Raw genomic sequence first — 20,709 nt, 5'->3', positions numbered from 1 at the left:
TTAGCATGTCATTAGTGAGCACTGACTCCGGGACCTCCTCCCTCATCAGATATTCAGCAGACGCCGGCATAACATCACGCAGCGCCATTTACTACGGGAGCGGCGGGGGGGGGGGGGGGGGGGGGGGTGGAAGGAAGGAAGGGACCAAGGACTGGAGTGAGAAGGGGGGAAGGGGGAAAGGGGGGAAAGAGGGCTGATTATCGGGGGGAAGGAGCTGATAATTGAGGGGAAGGGGAGAAGGGACCAAAGATCAAGAGGGGAAGGGAACGATGATCGGAGGGGGGAGAAGGGGCCGATGATCGGTTTGGGGGGGAAGGGGCCGTGATCAAGAGGGGAAGGGGCCGATGATCAAGGGGGGAAGGGGCCAATGATCAAGAGGGGAAGGGGCCGATGATGGGGAGGGGAAGGGGCAGATGATCTGGGGGGCGGGAAGGGGCTGTGATCAAGAGGGGAAGACGTTGATGATCGCATGGGGGAAAGGGGCCGATGATCAGAGGGGAAGGGGCCGATGATGGGGAGGGAAAGGGCTGATGATCGGGGGGAAGGTGGGGAAATGATGATTGGCGGGAAGAGGGGGGAGAGAAGTGCTGACTCCGATCGGGAGGTGGGGTCGGGACAGGAGCCCCTAAGGCCTCCATGGTGGTTTGATGGGGAGGCTTATTCCTGTTATGACTGGGGCGCCCTTTAAAGGTGGCACCCTGATCTCAGTACAGTCAGGATTTGCCAGTGTGCAGCTCCCAGCATGGTGGCGTGAAACACATCCCCTTGTTTTTTTTAAGCAGAGTGTGGTAAGATCTGGAGAGAAAACCAAATTATTTTCCTCATATCTCCCTACAAACAACACCTTGCAATTGTTTGGTGAGAATCCCCCCCATTGTGTTGCTTTACTACACATGTGGCTTCCATGATTTGACACCAGATGAGAATGAATTTTATCAGGTTGAGAGACCACATTGATAATTCTGTCACATTAATTATATTGATTTGTGACTGAAGAGCCCTGGGAAAAGTTTTACTAATACAACTGCCGGGCATGGAAACTTATTGACTTTTGGTACCAATAAAGTAATATACAAAACGCACATTATCGATAGTATGTTTTTGTGCATCACCAGAGCGCATTTGTTGATGGTTGTCTCCTCGTGTTGGATTTCAGTTTGCAAGGTACGTTTGATTTTATCACAAAATGTAAATAAATATTGTTATACTTCATCACATCATGAAACCTTGTTTAACAGATATGCTTCCCTGTTAATTGAGGAACAGGCTGGAGTGTTTTAAGGAATTGAAGCCTTTTATTCAGCTTTGCTCTGTTTCTTAACTGTATGGAGTTTGATTGATGCAGAAATTAGACAAGTTGTTAGGATTATAAGCTGACTAGTTAAAAAATACTCAAGCGCCTTTTATCTTCTTCAATCAATAATGGAAGCAAAAGGCTAAACATTAATATTTGAAGTGATATGTGCAGCTAATTTTTCTCCAGGAAAGAACTCTGAGATCAAATACAACAAAGCAAAGCCCCTCACTTTGACTTCCAAGAGATTAATCGCAGTTGAGAATGGGTTCAGTCTTCAGGAGTGAAGAGATGTGCTTGGTTCAACTTTTCTTTCAGACCGAGACAGCATACTGTTGTGTTAATGAACTGGGAGAGCTAGGACTTGTACAATTCAGAGATGTGAGTACTTTCGACATTTAAAAAATATTTAAAGTTTATTTATTGGTATCACAAGTAGGCTTACACTGCAATGAAGCTACTGTGAAAATCCCCTAGTCGCAACACTCCAGCACCTGTTCGGGTACACTGGGGGAGATTTAGCACGGCCAATGCGCGTAACCGGCACGTCTTTCGGACTGTGAGAGGAAACCGCAGCACCCGGAAGAAACCCACACAGACACGGGGAGAACGCGCACAGACAGTGACCCAAGCCGGGAATCAAACCCGGGTCCCTGGCATTGTGAGGCAGCAGTGCTAACCACTGTGCCGCCATTTATAAATATATTTGTTAACAGACCTATGTTTATTTTGTTTACAAAGATGTGACCCAATGCAACAAATTGGATTCAAGAGCATTTATCTCTGCATTGTCTACAACTGATGCTTACATGATAAAAATGATGCAAAGCTCACTTAGCTATGTTCCCTCCACAAACTAGACAGCTTGTCACATATACTTTTGATTCATTTAATAAGTTTTGAGTGAGCAATTACAAGTGTCAATAGAAAATCAACTGATATCAGAGAAATTATTGCTTGTCTTTATCCTTTTCACATTAGCAACAGCTTCTTACTGATTCTTCCCACGCTCTTGTAGTTGAATCCAGGAATCATTGCTTTCCAGAGGAAATTTGTGAATGAGGTCAGAAGATGTGACGAGATGGAGAGAATTCTACGTAGGTTTCGTATTCCAGTTGGATCATTTAAATTTTCCTCATGAAATTTATTTCAAAAACTTAATTAGTTGTCATTATTTTAAAAAACGACAAGTGCTTAAAGTTGAGTGCTGTGTCTCACAGTACATTTTTTTACTTTTCTTGCAGGCTTTTTAGAAAAAGAAATTACAAAAGCTAACATTCCAATCATTAGAAGTGCGGGAAATGATAAGGCCCCTTGCCCAAGGGATGTAATTGAATTGGAGGTAAGCATCGATTTCTGCAACAACTGCCTATTCCAATTCACTACTTCTGCAAGAAATTACTGTCTTCTTCTTTGATTTGAGTGGATTTATTATTGTCACATGTATTAACAGACAGTTAAAAGTATTGTTTCTTGCTTGCTGTACAGACAAAACATACCGTTCAGAGAGAATGAGAGAATGCAGAATGTAGTGTTACAGTCATAGCTAGGGTGTAGAAAAAGATCAACTTAATGCAAGGTAAGTCCATTCAAAAGTCTGACAGCAGCAGGGAAGAAGCTGTTCTTGAGTCGGTTGGTACGTGACCTCAAACTTTTGTATATTTTTCCTGACGGAAGAAGGTGGAAGAGAGTATGTCCAGGGTGCGTGGTGTCCTTAATTATGCTGGCTGCTTTGCCGAGGCAGTGGGAAGTGTAGACAGAGTCAATGGATGGGAGGCTGTTTTGCGTGATGGATTGGGCTACATTCACGACCTTTTGTAGTTCCTTGCAGTCTTGGGCAGAGCAGGAGCCATACCAAGCTGTGATACAACCAGAAAGAATGCTTTCTATGGTGCATCTGTAAAAGTTGGTGAGAGTCGTGGCTGACATGCCAAATTTCCTTAGTCTTCTGAGAAAGTAGAGACATTGGTGGGCTTTCTTAACAATAGTGTCGGCATTGGGGGGCGGGGAGGGGGGGGGGGGCGGGGGGATGGTGGCCAGGAGAGGTTGTTGGTGATCTGGATATCTAAAAACTTGAATCTGTGATTCAACATAGATTTCCTTTTATTATATATAAAATTCATTGTAAAAAAGGTTAGTCTGTTTTGGAAAAATTATAAAACGTGTGTGTACATATGTTGTTAAAGAATGGAATACAGGATTGTTCTATGATATGGAATGCCAACATTGGACTGGGGTAGGCACAGTAAGAAGTCTCACAACACCAGGTTAAAGTCCAACAGGTTTATTTGGTAGCACAAGCTTTCGGAGCGCTGCCCCTTCAACAGATGAGTGGAGAATTGGTTTCACAAACAGGGCATATATAGACACAAACTCAATTACAATATAATGGTTGGAATGTGAATCTGAACAAGTAATCAAGTCTTTACAGCTGCAGACAATGCAAATGGAGAAACCGTTAAGCACAGGTTAAAGAAGTGTGAATTGTCTCAAGTCAGGACAGTTAGCAAGATTTTGCAAGCCCAGGCAAGTCATAGGGGTTACAGGTAGTGTGACATGAAGCCAAGATCCTGGTGGAGGCCACCCTCATGTGTGCGGAACTTGGCTATCAGTTTCTGCTTGGCGATTCTGCGTTGTCGTGTGTCTTGAAGGCTGCCTTGGAGAATGCTTACTCGAAGATCAGAGGCTGAATGCCCGTGACTGCTGAAGTGCTCCCCCACAGGGAGGGAACACTTCTGCCTGGTGATTATCGAGCGGTGTTCATTCATCCGTTGTCATAGTGTCTGCATGGTCTCCCCAATGTACCATGCCTCGGGACATCCTTTCCTGCAGCGTATCAGGTAGACAATGGTGGCCGAGTCACAGCAAGGCAGTTGCAACAATGCCGTTGTCATGGGGGATGCTGGTGTAGAGTGCCGAGATATTCATTGTGACGAGGAGTGTTCCTGGTTCAACTGCTCCATGGGTGCTGAGTTTCTGTAAGAAGTGGGTAGTGTTGCGACAGGAGCTGGGGGTTCTTTGTACGATGGGTTTCAGGATGCCCTCGATGTAGCCGGAGAGGTTCTCACACAGTGTCCCATTGCCTGATACGATGGGATGGCTGGATGTGTTGGCTACGACATCTTCTTCGGAGCCTTCAACATGTCATCGATAAAGACGAACATCTCGCCACGGCCATCTCCATACCCCACTACTTGCCTTCAAAAAACCGCGCAACCTCAAACAGACCATTGTTCGTAGCAAACTACCCAGCCTTCAGGGGAACAGTGACCACGACACCACATAACCTCTGCAAGACGTGCCGGATCATCGACATGGAAGCCATCATATCACGTGAGAACACCATTCACCAGGTACACGGTACATACTCTTGCAACTCGGCCAACATTGTCTACCTGATACACTGCAGGAATGGATGTCCCGAGGCATGGTACATTGGCGAGACCATGCAGACGCTATGACAATGGATGAATGGACACCACTCGACAATCACCAAGCAGGAGTGTTCCCTTCATGTTGGGGAACACTTCAGCAGTCAAGGGCATTCAGCCTCTGATCTTTGGGTAAGCATTCTCCAAGTCACATGACAATGCAGAATCGCCGAATCAGCAAAAACTGATAGCCAAGTTCCATACACATGAGGATGGCCTCAACCGGGATCTTGGGTTCATGTCACACTACCTGTAACCCCCACGATTTGCCTGGGCTTGCAAAATCTCACTAACTGTCTTGGCTTTAGACAATTCACACCTCTTTAAACTGTGCTTTACTCTCTCTCCACTCACATTGTCTGAAGCTGTAAAGACTTAATTACCTGTTAAGACTCGCACTCCAACCATTATCTTGTAATTGAGTTTGTGTCTCTATATGCTCTGTTTGTGAAACCAATTCTCCACTCACCTGATGAAGGGGCAGCGCTCCGAAAGCTCGTGCTACCAAATTAACCTGTTGGACTTTAACCTGGTGTTGTGAGACTTCTTACGAGGATTGTTCTATAAATTAAAATGTAAGGTGATTAGGTGTTCTCTCAGGAGACCTTCTGTAATGTAAAGGTAATTGTACTCAGCAAAAAGATTCTCAGTTTCATTTTCAATTATTTAATATTTGTCACTTACTTCTGATATATTTATGAGTTTGTCTGTGTTCACTGCATATGCTGGAAGAATCAGAGATGCAGTTTTGATTACATTTTTCGATTATGTTTCCCCACACACCTTCTTTGTTCACATCTTCCAACTCTTTCACTTCTTCATGCTACAAGGCTCTGGGCAATGTGACTGTTCTCTCCTTCCTCTCCTCATTCTATCCAATGCCTATGGTCAGGAATTGGCAAATCTTGTTCAGCTAGGCTCGGTCAGTTCAAAGCAATAGAGGTTAGCGGTCAGTCCTCTGATTGGAAGTCAATAAATTAATCATAGCCAATATCCATCAATTATAACATTCTTCCTTAGATCGTCATCCAACTGTCAATCCTGTCATAACATTTCAGAACGTTTCCATTTAGCTTAGGACTTCACAGTGGAAGAACAGTGATTTAATGCCCAGTCAGTATATTGTGACAATACTGATATTATCATCCTGGGCTAGTACAACACTCGACAGGTATTTCAAGAATAATGATATCTGTGGACTAAATATAAAGATGAATATTCTAAAACCACATTAAATTATGCTGGATTAAATGATTGCCCCCTTCCATCACTTACCATTGCATCATGTAACTGCCAGGATGGTGAAATGCCAAGTACATGGACTGTGGTCTGTTTTTGTATTATTTATTGTTTTTCTTCTTTGAGGACCAGAGGAGCCTCTCACAGAGTTTAAAGAAATTGCTTTTCCTGACTCTCCTTCCCAAATATTTACCTCAGAATCAGAATGATGGGTGGTATAGTTCACAATGAAGCATGTAAAACGCATTTTCATTTGGCTTGTGATCAAAGAAAAAGTATTGCATCATTTGTCATGATGGCACAGAATTACTATTGTAAAACTTTAATCCTTAAAATTATTCCTGAAGCAAAAATAACAAGATTATAGTTTCAGTCCGCAAGTAGTAAGTTAGAGGAAAAATGACTTAAAGATTTGTCTTTCAAAAATGAACACAATTAATTTCTGTTAATGTTATTCTAGTGACTTGTATCTGATTGAAAACAGCAAAAGTGTAACAAGTATTTTTATTTGCCATTTCAGTCAAAAATTGATATTTTAGGCTCCTTTATAAAAGGATGCGTTAACATTTCAAGCTATTGTCCTCTCAGCAAATCAATTTTAATTAGGTTTATCTGCCCTTCATAAGTGCTCTTTGCAGAACTGTGGGGAATTGAAGCAGTGAAATTTCCGCTTTTTCTCATTTAGACTGCTTTTGAAAAGCTAGAAAAAGAGTTGAAAGAGATCAACACAAACCAAGAAGCTTTGAAAAATAATTGCCTGGAGCTGACAGAGCTAAAGTTCCTTCTTCAGATAACGGAAGACTTCTTTGAAGAGGTATGTCAGTTATTGCCACAATTGTATTGAATACATTTATGTTATTGCACCATCATGGAATAACAAGTGTTTCTAATGCCATCAGCAGAAGTATTAAAGTGTTCTCTAGTCGAGGAAAATATATTAAGCTGTCTAGATTTTAACATTTGTTATGAGTTTCATATTTGTGAATTCTTAAAAGATGGCAGTGCGATTTAAAGTTTCTGGAACTAGAAAGGGATATTGTCCAAGATACAACTCTCCCCTTTATTATACCCTTCACTCTCACACACATGCGCAAACACAGACAAGTAGATTCATGTATATACAGTTTTACTGGCATTTATTCATATGGTATTGTGCATCTGTATATTGACCAACCAAACCATCATGATAATTTCAGTCCCCTCATGCAATTATTGAATATAATTAAATAAATAATATAATTGACAGAGGAAACAATTTTAATTGCTACAGGGCTGTCGTGTTTAATAAAAGCAGTTTGCTCCTTTCCTGTATATTGTGATCAGTAACCATCACTGAGTGCTGCAGATGGATATACTGCCCTCTGATATCCCAGAGTTCAACTGATAGATTGTTCAAGAAAAGTGCTTGAAAGCTTTTCTGAAGCATTTGCAGCTGGTTGAATAAAACTCTTTTGGTATTTGTTGCTTTACACCAAAATTTATGGTTGGAATAATTTTCAGTGTTTCTTCAATGGCTCAAATGCTCCTCATCCACATTTTCCTGCCTTCTCCCCATAACCCTTCAACCCATTGATGCGCGATATAACACACAAGAGGCTGGATGTACTCGGGAAATAAAGGCTTTTATTGCCAACAATAACAGAGCTACTATATACAGTACACGATCCCCGACTAAAGGGTCACCAGGCAGAGCAGTGACCTTTATACCTCTCCCAGGAGGCGGAGCCGACTGGGGTGTACCATAAGGACTATATTAACAGGTAGAACAGCCCAACCCTAACCCCAACAGTAACATATCTACAGACTCATAGTACTGGCCAGACCATGGCTCAGCACTACCTGGTGGGAACCAACAATGGTTCACCACACCCATTACCAATTAAAAATCTATCTAACTCCTCCTTAAATTCACTCACTGTCCCAGCATCCACCACACTTTGAGGTAGCGAATTCCACAGATTCACAACCCTTTGGGAGAAGTAGCTTCTCCTCAACTCTGTTTTAAATTTGCTATCCCTTATCCTAAGACTATGACCTCTCATCTGAGAATGCCCCACAAGAGGAAGCACCGCTCCACGTCTACTTTATCCATATCTTTTATCATCGCCTCTCATTCTTCTAAATTCCAGAGAGTATAGGCCTAAACTGTTCAATCTGTCTTCATACAACAAACCCCTCATCTCTGGAGTCAATCCAGTGAACCTCCTCTGAACTGCCTCAGTGCCACTACATCTTTCCTCAAATAAGGGGACCAAAACTGTGTATAATACTCCAGGTGAGGCCTCACCAATGCCTTGTAGGTGTCATCACAAGACCTCCCTCCTCCAACCACCTGACTCTCGCACCCCTGCCAATGGCTGCCCAACTTAACCATACTTGTGCCTCACTGGCTTGCCAAACCAATTGGAAAGTAAACAGTTTCATTACCCAATTGGGTGATTCTTGACTGTCAGTCAAATAACCTTTTTCTTTGATTCAAAGATTTTTTTTAAATGAATGTGCCTGTGATTTTTTTTTATTCATTCCCGGGACATGGGCATCGCTGGCTGGTCACCATTTATTGCCCATCCCTAGTTGCCCGAGGGTAGCTGAGAGTCAACCACATTACTGTGGTTCTGGAGTCAAATGTAGGCCAGACCAGGTAAGGACGGCAGATTTCATGAACCAGATGGGTTTTTCTGACAATCGACAATGGTTTCATGGTCATCAGTAGATTCTTAATTCCAGATATTTTTCATTGAATTCAAATTCAACCAGCTGCTGTGGCGGGATTCGAACCCAGGTCCGCAGAATATTAGCTGAGTTTTTGGATAATACCATGAGGCCATCTCCTGCCCAACAGGGGTTGTTCTCTTGGGCTGCTCAGTGCGGTGCCCTGGAGATTAATCTATAATTGATGAAGACTCCAGCTCAATCCTGGAGGGATTGCAATATGATAGAGATCCAGGCCAAGATTTTCTGCCGGGCAAAAATGGCGTCACCAGTGGAAAATCTCGTGAGGATGCTGAAACGAGAGTCTCGGTGGCAAGATCTTGCGTTCTGATTTTCCCAGTCCCATGCCAGTGATGTAATGAAGTTCCCACCCAGAAATGTCAGGAATTATCATCACATTAAAGAGTTTCCTGCTATCTGTTCCCACCAAGTTAAGAATATCCCCCCTCACCAGCATTACACCACATCAGTGAGGTTTACCGCTGCTTTTGCAAAATGCCCCTGGCACCCTGGCACTACCTCAGCATGGCCCCTCAGCACCCTGACACTGCCCTCTGGTACTGCCTCTAGCATACTGGCGCTGCCCCAGGAGGCAGTGCCAGCGGGTCATCGGGTAAGCCTCATTGGAGGCTGATTCCCCTGATCTGTGGTAGGGGCAGGGGGGAGTTATTTTTCTCTGTGAAGCCATCACACTGATGGCGTCACCGCGCCCGCAGAATTTTTTTTCCCCAAGTATCTAGCGAGAAAAGCTGGCTGTGCAGCCAGGGAGCTGCATATTTTGGGGGGGGGGGGGGGGGGTGATTCTCCCAAAAGTGCTGAATTGGCAAGAAAACTAGTCTAGATCACGACTATTTTTTCAGTGCAACCTCAGACCTGAATCTCCCCACTCTGTACACTGCAGAGGTCTCAATCGTGAATATTAAAAACCCGGGGAGGTGGGGCCTATTCACACCAGAGTCTGACAGCTCTGGAGCTCTGCACATGTGCCAGCCCAGGATCCCTACAGTGGGACACCACCACGGCCCGATCGCGGTCCCCTTGACAATTCCTGGGCCAGTCACCCCCTCACTCACCCCTGTCCCGGAGCGCCCCAATCTCCAGGAGCCCCCTACCTCCCCCCAGCAATGACGATCCCCCTAACCCTCCCACCACAGCAGACGCCCCACCCCCCCGCTGATGCCTCCTGGCAGACTAACACCACCCCTCCAGAGGCAGACCCTCCCAATGGGAGGCAGACCATCCCCCCCGGCAGAGCACCAAACGCTGGCCTCCCTCCAGCCCAGACCAATATCCATGCAGAATGGCAGCGGAACCCCACCAATTGCCCCTAGATCCCACCCACTATATGCCCCACCCCTTTGGCACTGCCTGATGCCCAGCAGGCAGTGCCAGGGTGCCCCCTGGACACGGGCACTTTGCTCCTTGGGCAGTGCCAGGGGCACAGGCTGGCACTGCCAGGGCGCCCATGCCCAGGGGTAACCACCCCCCACCGCCCGACAACCTGGGGGGCCCCGATTGCCCCCCTTCACTCTGGCGGAGTCTCCCGTTAGTTCCCCGAACGTGGGGAACTACTCTAAACCCCGCTGGAATGAAGTACTCCTGGCGGGGTGGGAGATGCTATCAGGCCCAGCCTTTAAAACAGATTCAAATCACTTACCTCTCTTCCAGCCGGTTTCCAGCGCGGTCCCGACTGCAACTGTTCTCTGGCTCTGGGAGACGCGCATGCATCTGGAACGCATGCATGAATCCCGCAAAATGGCCGACATGCGCGTCTCTCGACCCGACCCTCCAGAAAATTTGCGGGTCGCGATGGGAGAATTGCCCCCCCCCCCCCCCCCGCCCCCCAAGTTTCTCACCAGTACTTAGAGAAAAGAATCAGAAATTTTTGCCCCCAGGCTTCTAGATCACCATCCACCTTTCAGCCACAGTTTGCACAGCATTCACCCAGGCTCAGCCTTGCTGTTCACAGAAAGTCATTATTCCTTTTCCAGCACTGGACTCAATCTCGCTGCTGGATCTCGGAGTTGCTGACCTCCACTGCCACCTGCGACTATGCCTCCTTGGTTATTTGGAATGGCCTCTTCCAGTCATTTGATGGGAATATTAACCCCCACCATTCCCTAGCTGCCAGGAGGAGGTCTGACAGTGTCACTGAACCAGGGGGGATATCTAATTGACCGCCCTGTGGCATCTCCACTGGAATAAACGTTCAGTCACAATCGGTATTTTACATTTCTGTCCTGGACAACTTTCTTGTGCTAGGTAGCAGCACTTCATTTTAAACAATTTTACACTTCACCCAACTACCTCCTCTAACATCCACAGGGACATTCGGTTTAACTATACTTTTATACTGAGTGCTAGTGTGGCTGCCTTTGAAAAATGGGGCCAGCTCCAGTCCGTGTGTCAGTTGCTCTGTGGATCTCCCACCCCAGCACATGATTGTATGGACCAACACCCCCCAGCCACTTCTGTTAATTGGTCAATCAATCAACTCAAACCTGGGCACCCAGGAGGTGCTGTTCGCTACCTGCAGCATCAGAACTGCATTCCTCCACAATCAGTACTCTTACAACCTGGCTATGACTATGGCTATTACCATCAAGCTGGGAGTCAGAAAGCAGGGGAACACCACCACCTGCAAATTTCCCTCCAAGTCGGCACGGTGGCACAGTGGTTAGCACTGTTGCCTCACAGCGCCAGAGACCTGGGTTCGATTCCCGGCCTGGGTCACCATCTGTGTGGAGTTTGTGCGTTCTCCTCGTGTCCACGTGGGTTTCCTCCGGGTGCTCGGGTTTCCTCCCACAGTCTAAAGATGTGCGGGTTAGGTTGATTGGCCATGCTAAATTGACCCTAGTTTCGGGGGGATTAGCAGGGTAAATATGTGGAGTTCTGGGGAAAGGGTGAGATTGTGGTCAGTGCAACTCAATGGGCCGAATGGCCTCCTTCTGTACTGTAGGGATTCTATGATCCTATGATTTTATGCAGTCCACCACCATCCTGACTTGAAACGTTGCTCCTTCACTGTCACTGGGGCAAAATCCTGAAATCCACTTCCTATCAGCACTGTGGGTGTACCTAGGCCACTAAGGATTGCAGCAATTGAAGAAGGCAGCTCATCGCCACCTTCCCAAGGGGATGGGCAACAAATGTTGGCCTGACCAAGAAACACACATCCTGAAGAATAAAAGTGAGGACAGGATGGGGGGAGAACATTGGTGATGGAGCAGAAAATTGATTTTGAGTGTAACTTAAATGAATGGAGGCATGTTGTGAAAGCCTCTGAAGAGCCTCTCATTTATTTCAACCTATTACCATTCAATTTCAACTGTCTGCCAACCAATTTCAGCTGCAATAATGGGCAATGCCAGTGAAAAATCTAGCATCGCGTGACAACAGGTTGTTCATTTCAGATACAGCAACCAATCCTCATGGTACGCTTCTCCAGCTTCCACAAAGGCAAACAGAGCAGTTAGGATCAGCAACCCTCTGGCAGTACAGACTCTTCAAATTACTCCATGGTGAACAAGACTGCAGGAAGTAGAACGTGCAATAAGTGATAGTTGCAGGGAAACACATTTGTCAAAAGGGTCTACAATGTCAGATAGATCAATTTAACTGCAAAGATTTGTTGACGCTGTTCAAGGGCTGTTTGTATGAACCATGCAACAGACTAGTTCTGTAAGGGGCAGCAACAAATAATCCCTTTTTCAGATTGTCAACTGATAAATGCGGCTCCTGCAGAAAATAGGAAGAATTTCTGTATGTTAGGCTATCCGATTATGATACAACTAGAGGCTGATATAAGCCACGAACTTTCACACTGGAGAAAATGGTGGCCAGTTGGCTGGAGGTTCACTTCATCTATAAATTCAAGTCACAACACAATAGCTTTATTCCAGTCAAATTCTAAATGCTCAAATTATTAATGTATATCAAAACACGCAAGCACTGCCCATCAAGTCATTCTATGGACAAGAAACTTGATAATGTATTGATTTTGATTGATGAACAGTATTTATTCACCGAGGGTACAAACATATTGGGGGGGATTCACCCAAAAAAATTCTAAGTGTCAAATACACGTAAAAACTGGAGTAAATCCTGCTTTTTTTTCAGTGGGAGTTTCAAAATGAATCTCCCATATTCTGTGCACTGCAGATGTCCCCTGGGCATTGGCAGTTTGCCCTTTGGCCATGCCAGGGGGCCCAGGCTGGCACTGCCAAGGTGCAATGCCCAGGGGCCACCCCCCAGCGCCCGACCCTCTGAGGGCTTCGATGACCCGCAAATATCATTTGCGGGCCCAGAGATTTCAATCCTGGGCCTGCAAATGATATTTAAATTTTGGAAATGATCGTTTAAATAAATTATGCAGCTCCGTGCCAATTTCTGGCGCGGAGCTGACGGCGCCGGAAATCCAGCTGCCGGAGACTCACGGAGGCTGTAGCGTCCACCGGGAAGCCCGCAAAATGGCCTCCGCTTGAGACTCTCAGCTCGCTGCACTACAAAAGCAGCGCAATGGGTTGGGAGAATCACTCCCGTAATATCTTCACAGCATTGAAGGTCAGTTTGCTTATGAAGTTAAAGTCCATGAGTTCAACATAAGAATCACATTGCTTATCATAGAATCATAGAGTCCCTACAGTGCAGAAGGAGGCCGTTTGGCCCATCAGGTCTGCACCGACTCTCCTACATGGCATTTTACCCGGGCCCCATCCCTGTAACTTTACGTATTTACCCTGCTGATCCTCCTAACCTATACATCTTGAGATACTAAAAGGCAATTTAGCATGGTCAATCCACCCAACCTGCACATCTTTGGACTGATATTGTATGAAAAGGTCTTCAAAAGAGTTTCAGGCCAAATGTCTTGCAGATTATCAGATTATGTAAGAAATACACTCCAGAGAGGATGTTTTAACCTTTTGTTGTCTGATTCTAACTTTATTCTTAAGTATTGGTTTCTAGCCTCAGCTTCCTGCCTCAGATATATTTCTTTACTTGTGAATATATCTATTAGTTTGAGCTTGAATTTTTTTGGTCCAGTCTAATATACCATAATTCAAGGATAATGACAAACTAACTCCATGACATATACAACTGTACAGATAACAATTTACCCTCTGCTGGAAGAAAGCCCAAACTTTAACACTGCTCACAACTTCATAGATGCAGTTTGTCGGTGGGTTGATGTACCAAGTATAGACATTACCATTCTGCGTACAGTGCTTTAAACATTGCATGCTGAAACTCTTTGGCCTATTTGCTCTGTTCCTGTTTCAACTTTGATGGAAGTACCTCAGAATGGCAAATTATAGATTAGGAATCGAGCACAATAGGGTCTCTGATCGCTCATTGCAAAGTCAAAGGCATCCAAAAGAGAGGGAGGGATCAGGGCATCAATACCCTACATTTTGATTTGATTTGATTTAATATTTTATTTGATTTATTATTGTCACATCTATTAGTATACAGTGAAAAGTATTGTTTCCTGTGTGCTGTACAGCCAAAGCATACCGTTCATAGAGTGCATAGGGGAAAAGGAAAGGAGAGGGTGCAGAATATAGGACACGATTTTATCATCAAGTTGTACCCGTATTTGGGTGCGAAAACTTGGTAAAGTTGGGCATGAGGGGAGTAACGCAATCCGTGCCCACCTCCGTGCCAGTTCCCCCTTTACTGAGGCCCGAAAATGGGCGCGACGGCCATTTAAATGCATTTGCATGTATTTAAATTGACTTAATGGGCTGCACGCCCCAACCTTACCAGCACTTCCCCTTTTACCACTGCTTCACCCATCCAGAATCGGCGCAAAACAGACATGCTCCACAAAAATCCAATTCAGGCACTCCGGTTCGTGAGGCTGTAAGTGTCGAGCATCCGACGGCTCTCTGCTTGAGGTCGGTGGGGGGTGTCCGCTGCCACTCTGCCTGAGATCAGTTGGTGGAATGGAGGGGTCTGCTGCCACTCTGCCTGAGATCGGTGGGGAGAGGGTGGAGGGACCTGCGATCGGTCTGGGTGGCGGAGTGGGTGGGAGATAAGGGGGTCAGTAAGGTTGTGGGGGTGGGGCAATGTCTGTGGGGGCCAGGGGGAGGCATTATCCAGCCCGGGAGGGATGTGGCAGGGGAGCCGCATTCTATTTTTTATTGCACCTGCACAGTTAGAGGCGCCAATCGGAGCTATAGGGTTTTGGGCACGTTAAGCCCCACCCACAGGCTTGTGCAGCACGATTCGGAATCGCTGATATTTTTGCAGGCAGAGTGCGTATGGGGGCACCTGAGAACGGGTCTAAAAGTCAGATCTGAAACACTCCCAGTTTCAAGTCCACCCAGCACTTAGAATCAAAATGGTAAAATGTGGCCCATAGTGTTACAGTCATAGCTAGGGTGTCGAGAAAGGTCAACTTAATGCAAGATAGGTCAATTCAAAAGTCTGATGGTAGCAGGGCAGAAGCTGTTCTTGAGTCGGTTGGTACGTGTTCTCAGACTTTTGTATCTTTTTCCCAATGAAAGAAGGTGGAAGCGAGAATGTCTGGGATTCATGGGGTCCTTAATTATGCTGGCTGCTTTCCCGAGGCAGCGGGAAGTGTAGACGGGAGTGTTTAAAGTGCTGTGCCCTGGTCTTTCAGTCAGTGAGATTAGTTACTGATACATCCAGTGAAAAAAAGTGTTCCAACTAATTGAGTTGTCACTGGGACGTAGCCTGAACCTTTGCCTTCACCAAAGATTCTTTTAGGGTTAATGTTGCTTATCCCCCTTATCGATGGTCAATGTTCTGTAATGTATGTGGAGTGGGTGGGAGAGGAAATAACTCGCCCTATGTCACAGTTTGGAGCTTCACCAACATGGTTGGGCCCAAAAAATGTGCATCCGCTGGCCCCGGTCCCCACCAGCAGCAGTATTCAAACAATGAGGCCTGCAGTGGTTCTCACAAATACCCCAGCAAGGTCACCGTCAGAGATGACCACTGAGCACATGACAGGCAGGATGGGAAACTAGGGTTTTGGTCGTGCTAGAAGCTTGTTTACATTTTATCAATTTGTTCTCATAAAGAGAAATAAATTAGACTCTTTCATAATGGTTTTGTAAATGAGAATTCTTCTATCTAGGCAGCTCTGTATTTACATAATTGAAAAACGATTTTCCCTTCATGGAAAACAAGCTTTCAGCCTGCGGTAATTGAAAAATAAAAGCACTTTGCAGCCTGTAGCTTTTAATGTGTGTTGGGTTTTGTCTTCTCCAGGCTGAATCCCAGCTGTCAGGCTCTGAGCTTCCCTCTGAAGAGTCCGTCTCTGTAACAGGCTTCTCAAGGAGGCACAGCAGTACTAGTGGAGGAGGACCTCTGAAACTGGGGTAAATCAAGTATCTGTATTCCACATGCAGTTGTAATGTAGGCTATATTAGCACAGTAGGTGTAAAAATTCGATCCAAAACAGGACAGAAGGAGCTCAAAAGATGAGGATGCACAGCAGAAGGTGAAGTCGCATGGGATCAGAGGTGAGCTAGCAAGGTGGATTCAGAACTAGCTCAGTCATAGAAGACAGAGGGTAGCAGTGGAAGGGTGTGTTTCTGAATGGAGGGCTGTGACAAGTGATGTTCCTCGGGGATCCGTGCTGGGACCTTTGCTGTTTGTAGTAGATATAAATGATTTGGAGGAAACTGGTTTGATTTGTAAGTTTGCGGACGACACAAAGGTTGGTGGAATGCGGATAGAGATGAGGACCATCAGAGGATACAGCAGGATATAGATCGGTTGGAGGCTTGGGCGGACAGATGGCAGATGGAGTTCAATCCGAACAAATGTGAGGTAGTGCATTTTGGAAGGTCTAATACAGATAGGAAATATATAGTAAATGGCAGAACCCTTAAGAGCATTGATAGAGGGATCTGGGTGTACAGGTACACAGGTCACTGAAAGTGGCAACGCAGGTGGAGAAGGTAGTCAAGAAGGCATACGGCATGCTTGCCTTCATCGGCCGGGGCATTGAGTTTAAAAATTGGCAAGTCATGTTGCAGCTTTATAGAACTTTAGTTAGGCCGCACTTGGAATATAATGTTCAATTCTGGTCGCCACACTACCAGAAAGATGTGGAGGCTTTGGAGAGGGTACAGAAAAGATTTACCAGGATGTTGCCTGGTGTGGAGGGCATTAGCTATGGGGAGAGGTTGGACAAACTTGGTTTGCTCTCACTGGAACGACAGAGGTTGAGGGGCGACCTGATAGAAGTCTGCAAGATTATGAGGGGCATGGACAGAGTGGATAGTCAGAAGCTTTTTCCCAGGGTAGAAGAGTCAATTACTCAGGGGCATAGGTTTAAGGTGCGAGGGGCCAGGTTTAAAGGAGATGTACAAGGCAAGTTTTTTCTACAGAGGGTGGTGGGTGCCTGGACCTCGCTGCCGGGGGAGGTAGTGGAAGCAGATACGATAGTGAGTTTTAAGGGGCATTTGGACAAATACATGAATGGGATGGGAATGGAGGGATATGGTCCCCGGAAGGGTAGGGGGTTTTAGTTCAGTTGGGCAGCATGGTCGGTGCAGGTTTGGAGGGCCGACGGGCCTGTTCCTGTGCTGTAATTTTCTTTGTTCTTTGTTCTTTGTTCTTTGTTCATATGAAATTCACAATTCCCTTCCTCTCCTGTGGATAGTCACAGTGACAGACCCCCTTCATCCTATTTCAGATAGCAGGAATCTCTACATTATAGATATGCTTTTTATTAGGAATTTATAGCTAGCGAGTATTGTTATGAATAAAAAGTGGCTTCCATGATCTCTTTTGGAAGAGCTGTCAGTGTATGGGAGAAGGTCTGAAATACATATCTGGTTGCATTATATGATCTTGGCTTTCTTTTCAACTCCAAAGGTCACCATCCAAGTTTTATACAGAGCAAAATATAGATCAGGACGCACAGTTGTAGATAAAAGCTGAAATATTATCAAAGGCTTTTTTAAAAACTATGTCCACTGGCTGCGTTTCCAACACAGTTATTTATGAAATGATGCCAGGGAGATGTTGGTGATGAGTCAACCAGGTCAAGCTGTCAGATGTTGGTAGTTAGTCATTGTTGTCACTTGTCCCTCGATTCAGGGATGACGTTTACTCGTGGTCATGAGTTTCTGGCGTGGGAGATCATGTGAGTGAACAGGTCGATTCTTGATCCGTGGATCTTTGGGCACAAAGGGTAGGATTTCCCACAAGATAGTGCAGGAATTGTTTCCTTTCCTTTCCTTCTTTGCCACCATTCTGCCTCACCCTTAAGGCATTTGGACTCAAAGTGTGATGCGGCTTGAAGCACAAGTTTTTTGCCATTTTGAATGACTGGTAGCAAACTCCTCCCAGTCATTAATGCTGCTGTATTTCAAGGAGAACTTGAAGCATTTTCTTCGTCCTCCCCTGGAACGCTGGCCATTGGAGAGTTGAGATAACAGGGGAGACATTTTTCATCCATCTGGACACAGTGTCCAGTCCATCATAGTTGAGTTTGCAGGAGTTTTGACTGAGTGCATGTGGAGCTGACAGTAATGTCATTTAAAACATGTGAGCAGCTAATCACATTGGAGAACTTTCATAGGTCACCATCCAAGTTTTATACAGAGCAAAATATAGATCAGGACGCACAGTTGTAGATAAAAGCTGAAATATTATCAAAGGCTTTTTTAAAAACTATGTAACTATTTAAAGATATGGGCTGGAATTTTACCGTCCCGCCCATCACAGGGGGTGGAGCAGGCGAGGAGGGGATCATGGAAAGGTCCGTTGACCTCAATTGGGATCTTACGGTTTCAGAACGAGTGAGGCCATAAAATCTCACCCCTAGTCCAGAATTCTCCGGCCGTTCACGTCAGCGGCATTCTCCGCTACCGCCGGCAGCGCACCCCCGCCCACAGGTTTCCCGCTGGTGTGGGGTGACGTCAATAGGAATTTTCATTGACAGCCGGGGGAGCCCGGGAATCCTGCCGCTAGCAAACAACGCGCCACCTCCCACTGGTGGGATACACACAGCTGGGAGGCCGGAGAATCCCGCCCATAGTTTTTAGAAAAATCCATAATTAATCATATTGGAGACAATTAACAACATTCTACACATTTTATCAAGGCTGGATCAGCTGGTTATTCAGCAGTAGTTATTACTCAGTTTGCCACTCAGCATCCAGCTACACCTCAGTGAACAAGGTTTAATTTGATATGGGAGCGGAAAAGAGCAAGTCCTGAATAGAATCACTACAGTGCAGAAGGAGGCTATTCGGCCCATCGAGCCTGCACCCACAACAATCCCACCAGGCCCTATCCCCGTAACTTCACGCATTTACCCTGCTAGTCCCACTGACACTAAGGGGCAATTTAACATGTCCAATCAACCTAACCCGCACATCTTTGGACTTTGGGAAGAATCCGGAGCACCCGGAGGAAACCCACGCAGACACGAGAAGAATGTGCAAACTCCACACAGACTGTGACCCGAGGCCGGAATTGAACCTGGGGCCCTGGCACTGTGAGGCAGCAGTGCTAACCACTGTGCCACCGTGCTGCCCCCAATGAATAGATCCGTTGATTTTGTTAACTGACAGCTTTGTGTGGGTGGTGGAGGGTTAAGAGGATCAACAGCGCAGCCTATGGGGTGAATCTACATTTACCCTGAATCCTGAATTTGCTTGTCAGATTCAGAGGGATAATGGTGGTGAATGTTCAACATCAAATACCTAACAAATTCTCAGCCATTATTTCAAAGCTTAATCAATAGATTTATCAGTGGTCTGCTTCCCACATTATTTTTGAGATTCATTTCATAGAAGCATTTTGATTGATCATTTAGATTAATTGTGAAGTTCCGTTTTTATTTGTCTTTTTTATTAGCTTGACTTCAAAGGGAATAAAAACACTAATCAGTTCAGCAGTCTTTAGTGTTTTCTTATCTTGCTGTTGCACTGTACAGACCGGGAACTGGACGGGCATTCCATGCTAATTCAATCCCATGAAAAGGTTTTCATCACAAAGTTGTGGAAGTTGTGAAGCAGCTAAATCTTCTACTTTATTTGCTGTTACCTTTATTCAAATTGCTATTTAATAATCTTGATGAATCAGTTTTGAACCTGAGTCACTTCATAGAATCATACAGCGCAGAAGAGGCCCTTCAGCCCATCAAGTCCACACTGACACATTAGAAACACCTGAACTACCACCTAATCCCATCTGCCAGCACTTGACCCATAGCCCTGAATGGTATGATGTGCCAAGTACTCATCCAGATACTTTTTAAAGGATGTGCGGCACCCCGCTTCTACCACCCTCCCAGGCAGCGCATTCCAGTCCATCACCACCCTCTGGGTAAAAAGGTTTTCCTCACATCACCCACTAAATCTCCTTCCCCTCACCTTGAACCTATGTCCCCTCGTGACTGACTCTTCAACAAAGGGGAACAGCTGCCCCTTATCCACTCTGTCCATGTCTCTCATAATCTTGTATACTCCGATTAGGTCGCACCTCAGTCTTCTCTGCTCTAACGAAAACAACCCAAACCTACCCAACCTCTCTTCATAACTTAAATATTCCATCCCAGGCAGCATCCTGGTGAACCTCCTCTGCATCCCCCCCTCCCCCCCCACCAGTGAAATCACATCCTTCCTATAATGTGGCGATTAGAACTGCACACAGTACTTTAGCTGTGGCCTCACCAAAATTCTATACAATGCCAACATATCGTCCCTGCTTTTGTAATCTATGCCTTGATTGATAAAGGCAAGTGTCCCATATGCCATTTTCACCACCCTACTAACATGCCCATCCACCTTCAGAGATCTGTGGACAAGCACGCCAAGGTCCCTTTGTTCCACAGAACTTCCTAGTGTCCTACCATTCATTGAGTACTTTCTTGTCAAATTACTCCTTCCAAAGGCGTATGGTGTGCTGGCCTTTATCAATCGAAGGATGTGATTTCACTGGTGGGGGGGAGGGGGGGATGCAGAGGAGGTTCACCAGGATGCTGCCTGGGATGGAATATTTAAGTTATGAAGAGAGGTTGGGTAGGTTTGGGTTGTG

At 45.6% G+C, this 20,709-nt stretch overlaps 1 protein-coding gene across 1 annotated transcript in view; it reads left to right on the top strand.

Moving 5' to 3' along the window:
- The first annotated feature begins 1,558 nt into the window (after positions 1-1,558).
- Positions 1,559-20,709, top strand: part of LOC144480757 (V-type proton ATPase 116 kDa subunit a 1-like) — a 121,503-nt gene continuing 102,352 nt past the window's right edge. The window contains exons 1-5 of the mRNA XM_078200337.1: positions 1,559-1,675; positions 2,313-2,391; positions 2,539-2,636; positions 6,650-6,778; positions 15,919-16,028. Of these exons, the coding sequence (XP_078056463.1) occupies positions 1,559-1,675; positions 2,313-2,391; positions 2,539-2,636; positions 6,650-6,778; positions 15,919-16,028 (533 nt within the window). The remainder of the gene's footprint in view (positions 1,676-2,312; positions 2,392-2,538; positions 2,637-6,649; positions 6,779-15,918; positions 16,029-20,709) is intronic.

Source organism: Mustelus asterias, chromosome 2, assembly GCF_964213995.1.
Source record: "Mustelus asterias chromosome 2, sMusAst1.hap1.1, whole genome shotgun sequence".
Lineage (NCBI taxonomy): Eukaryota > Metazoa > Chordata > Chondrichthyes > Carcharhiniformes > Triakidae > Mustelus > Mustelus asterias.
This window is presented reverse-complemented; position numbering and strand designations above follow the sequence as displayed.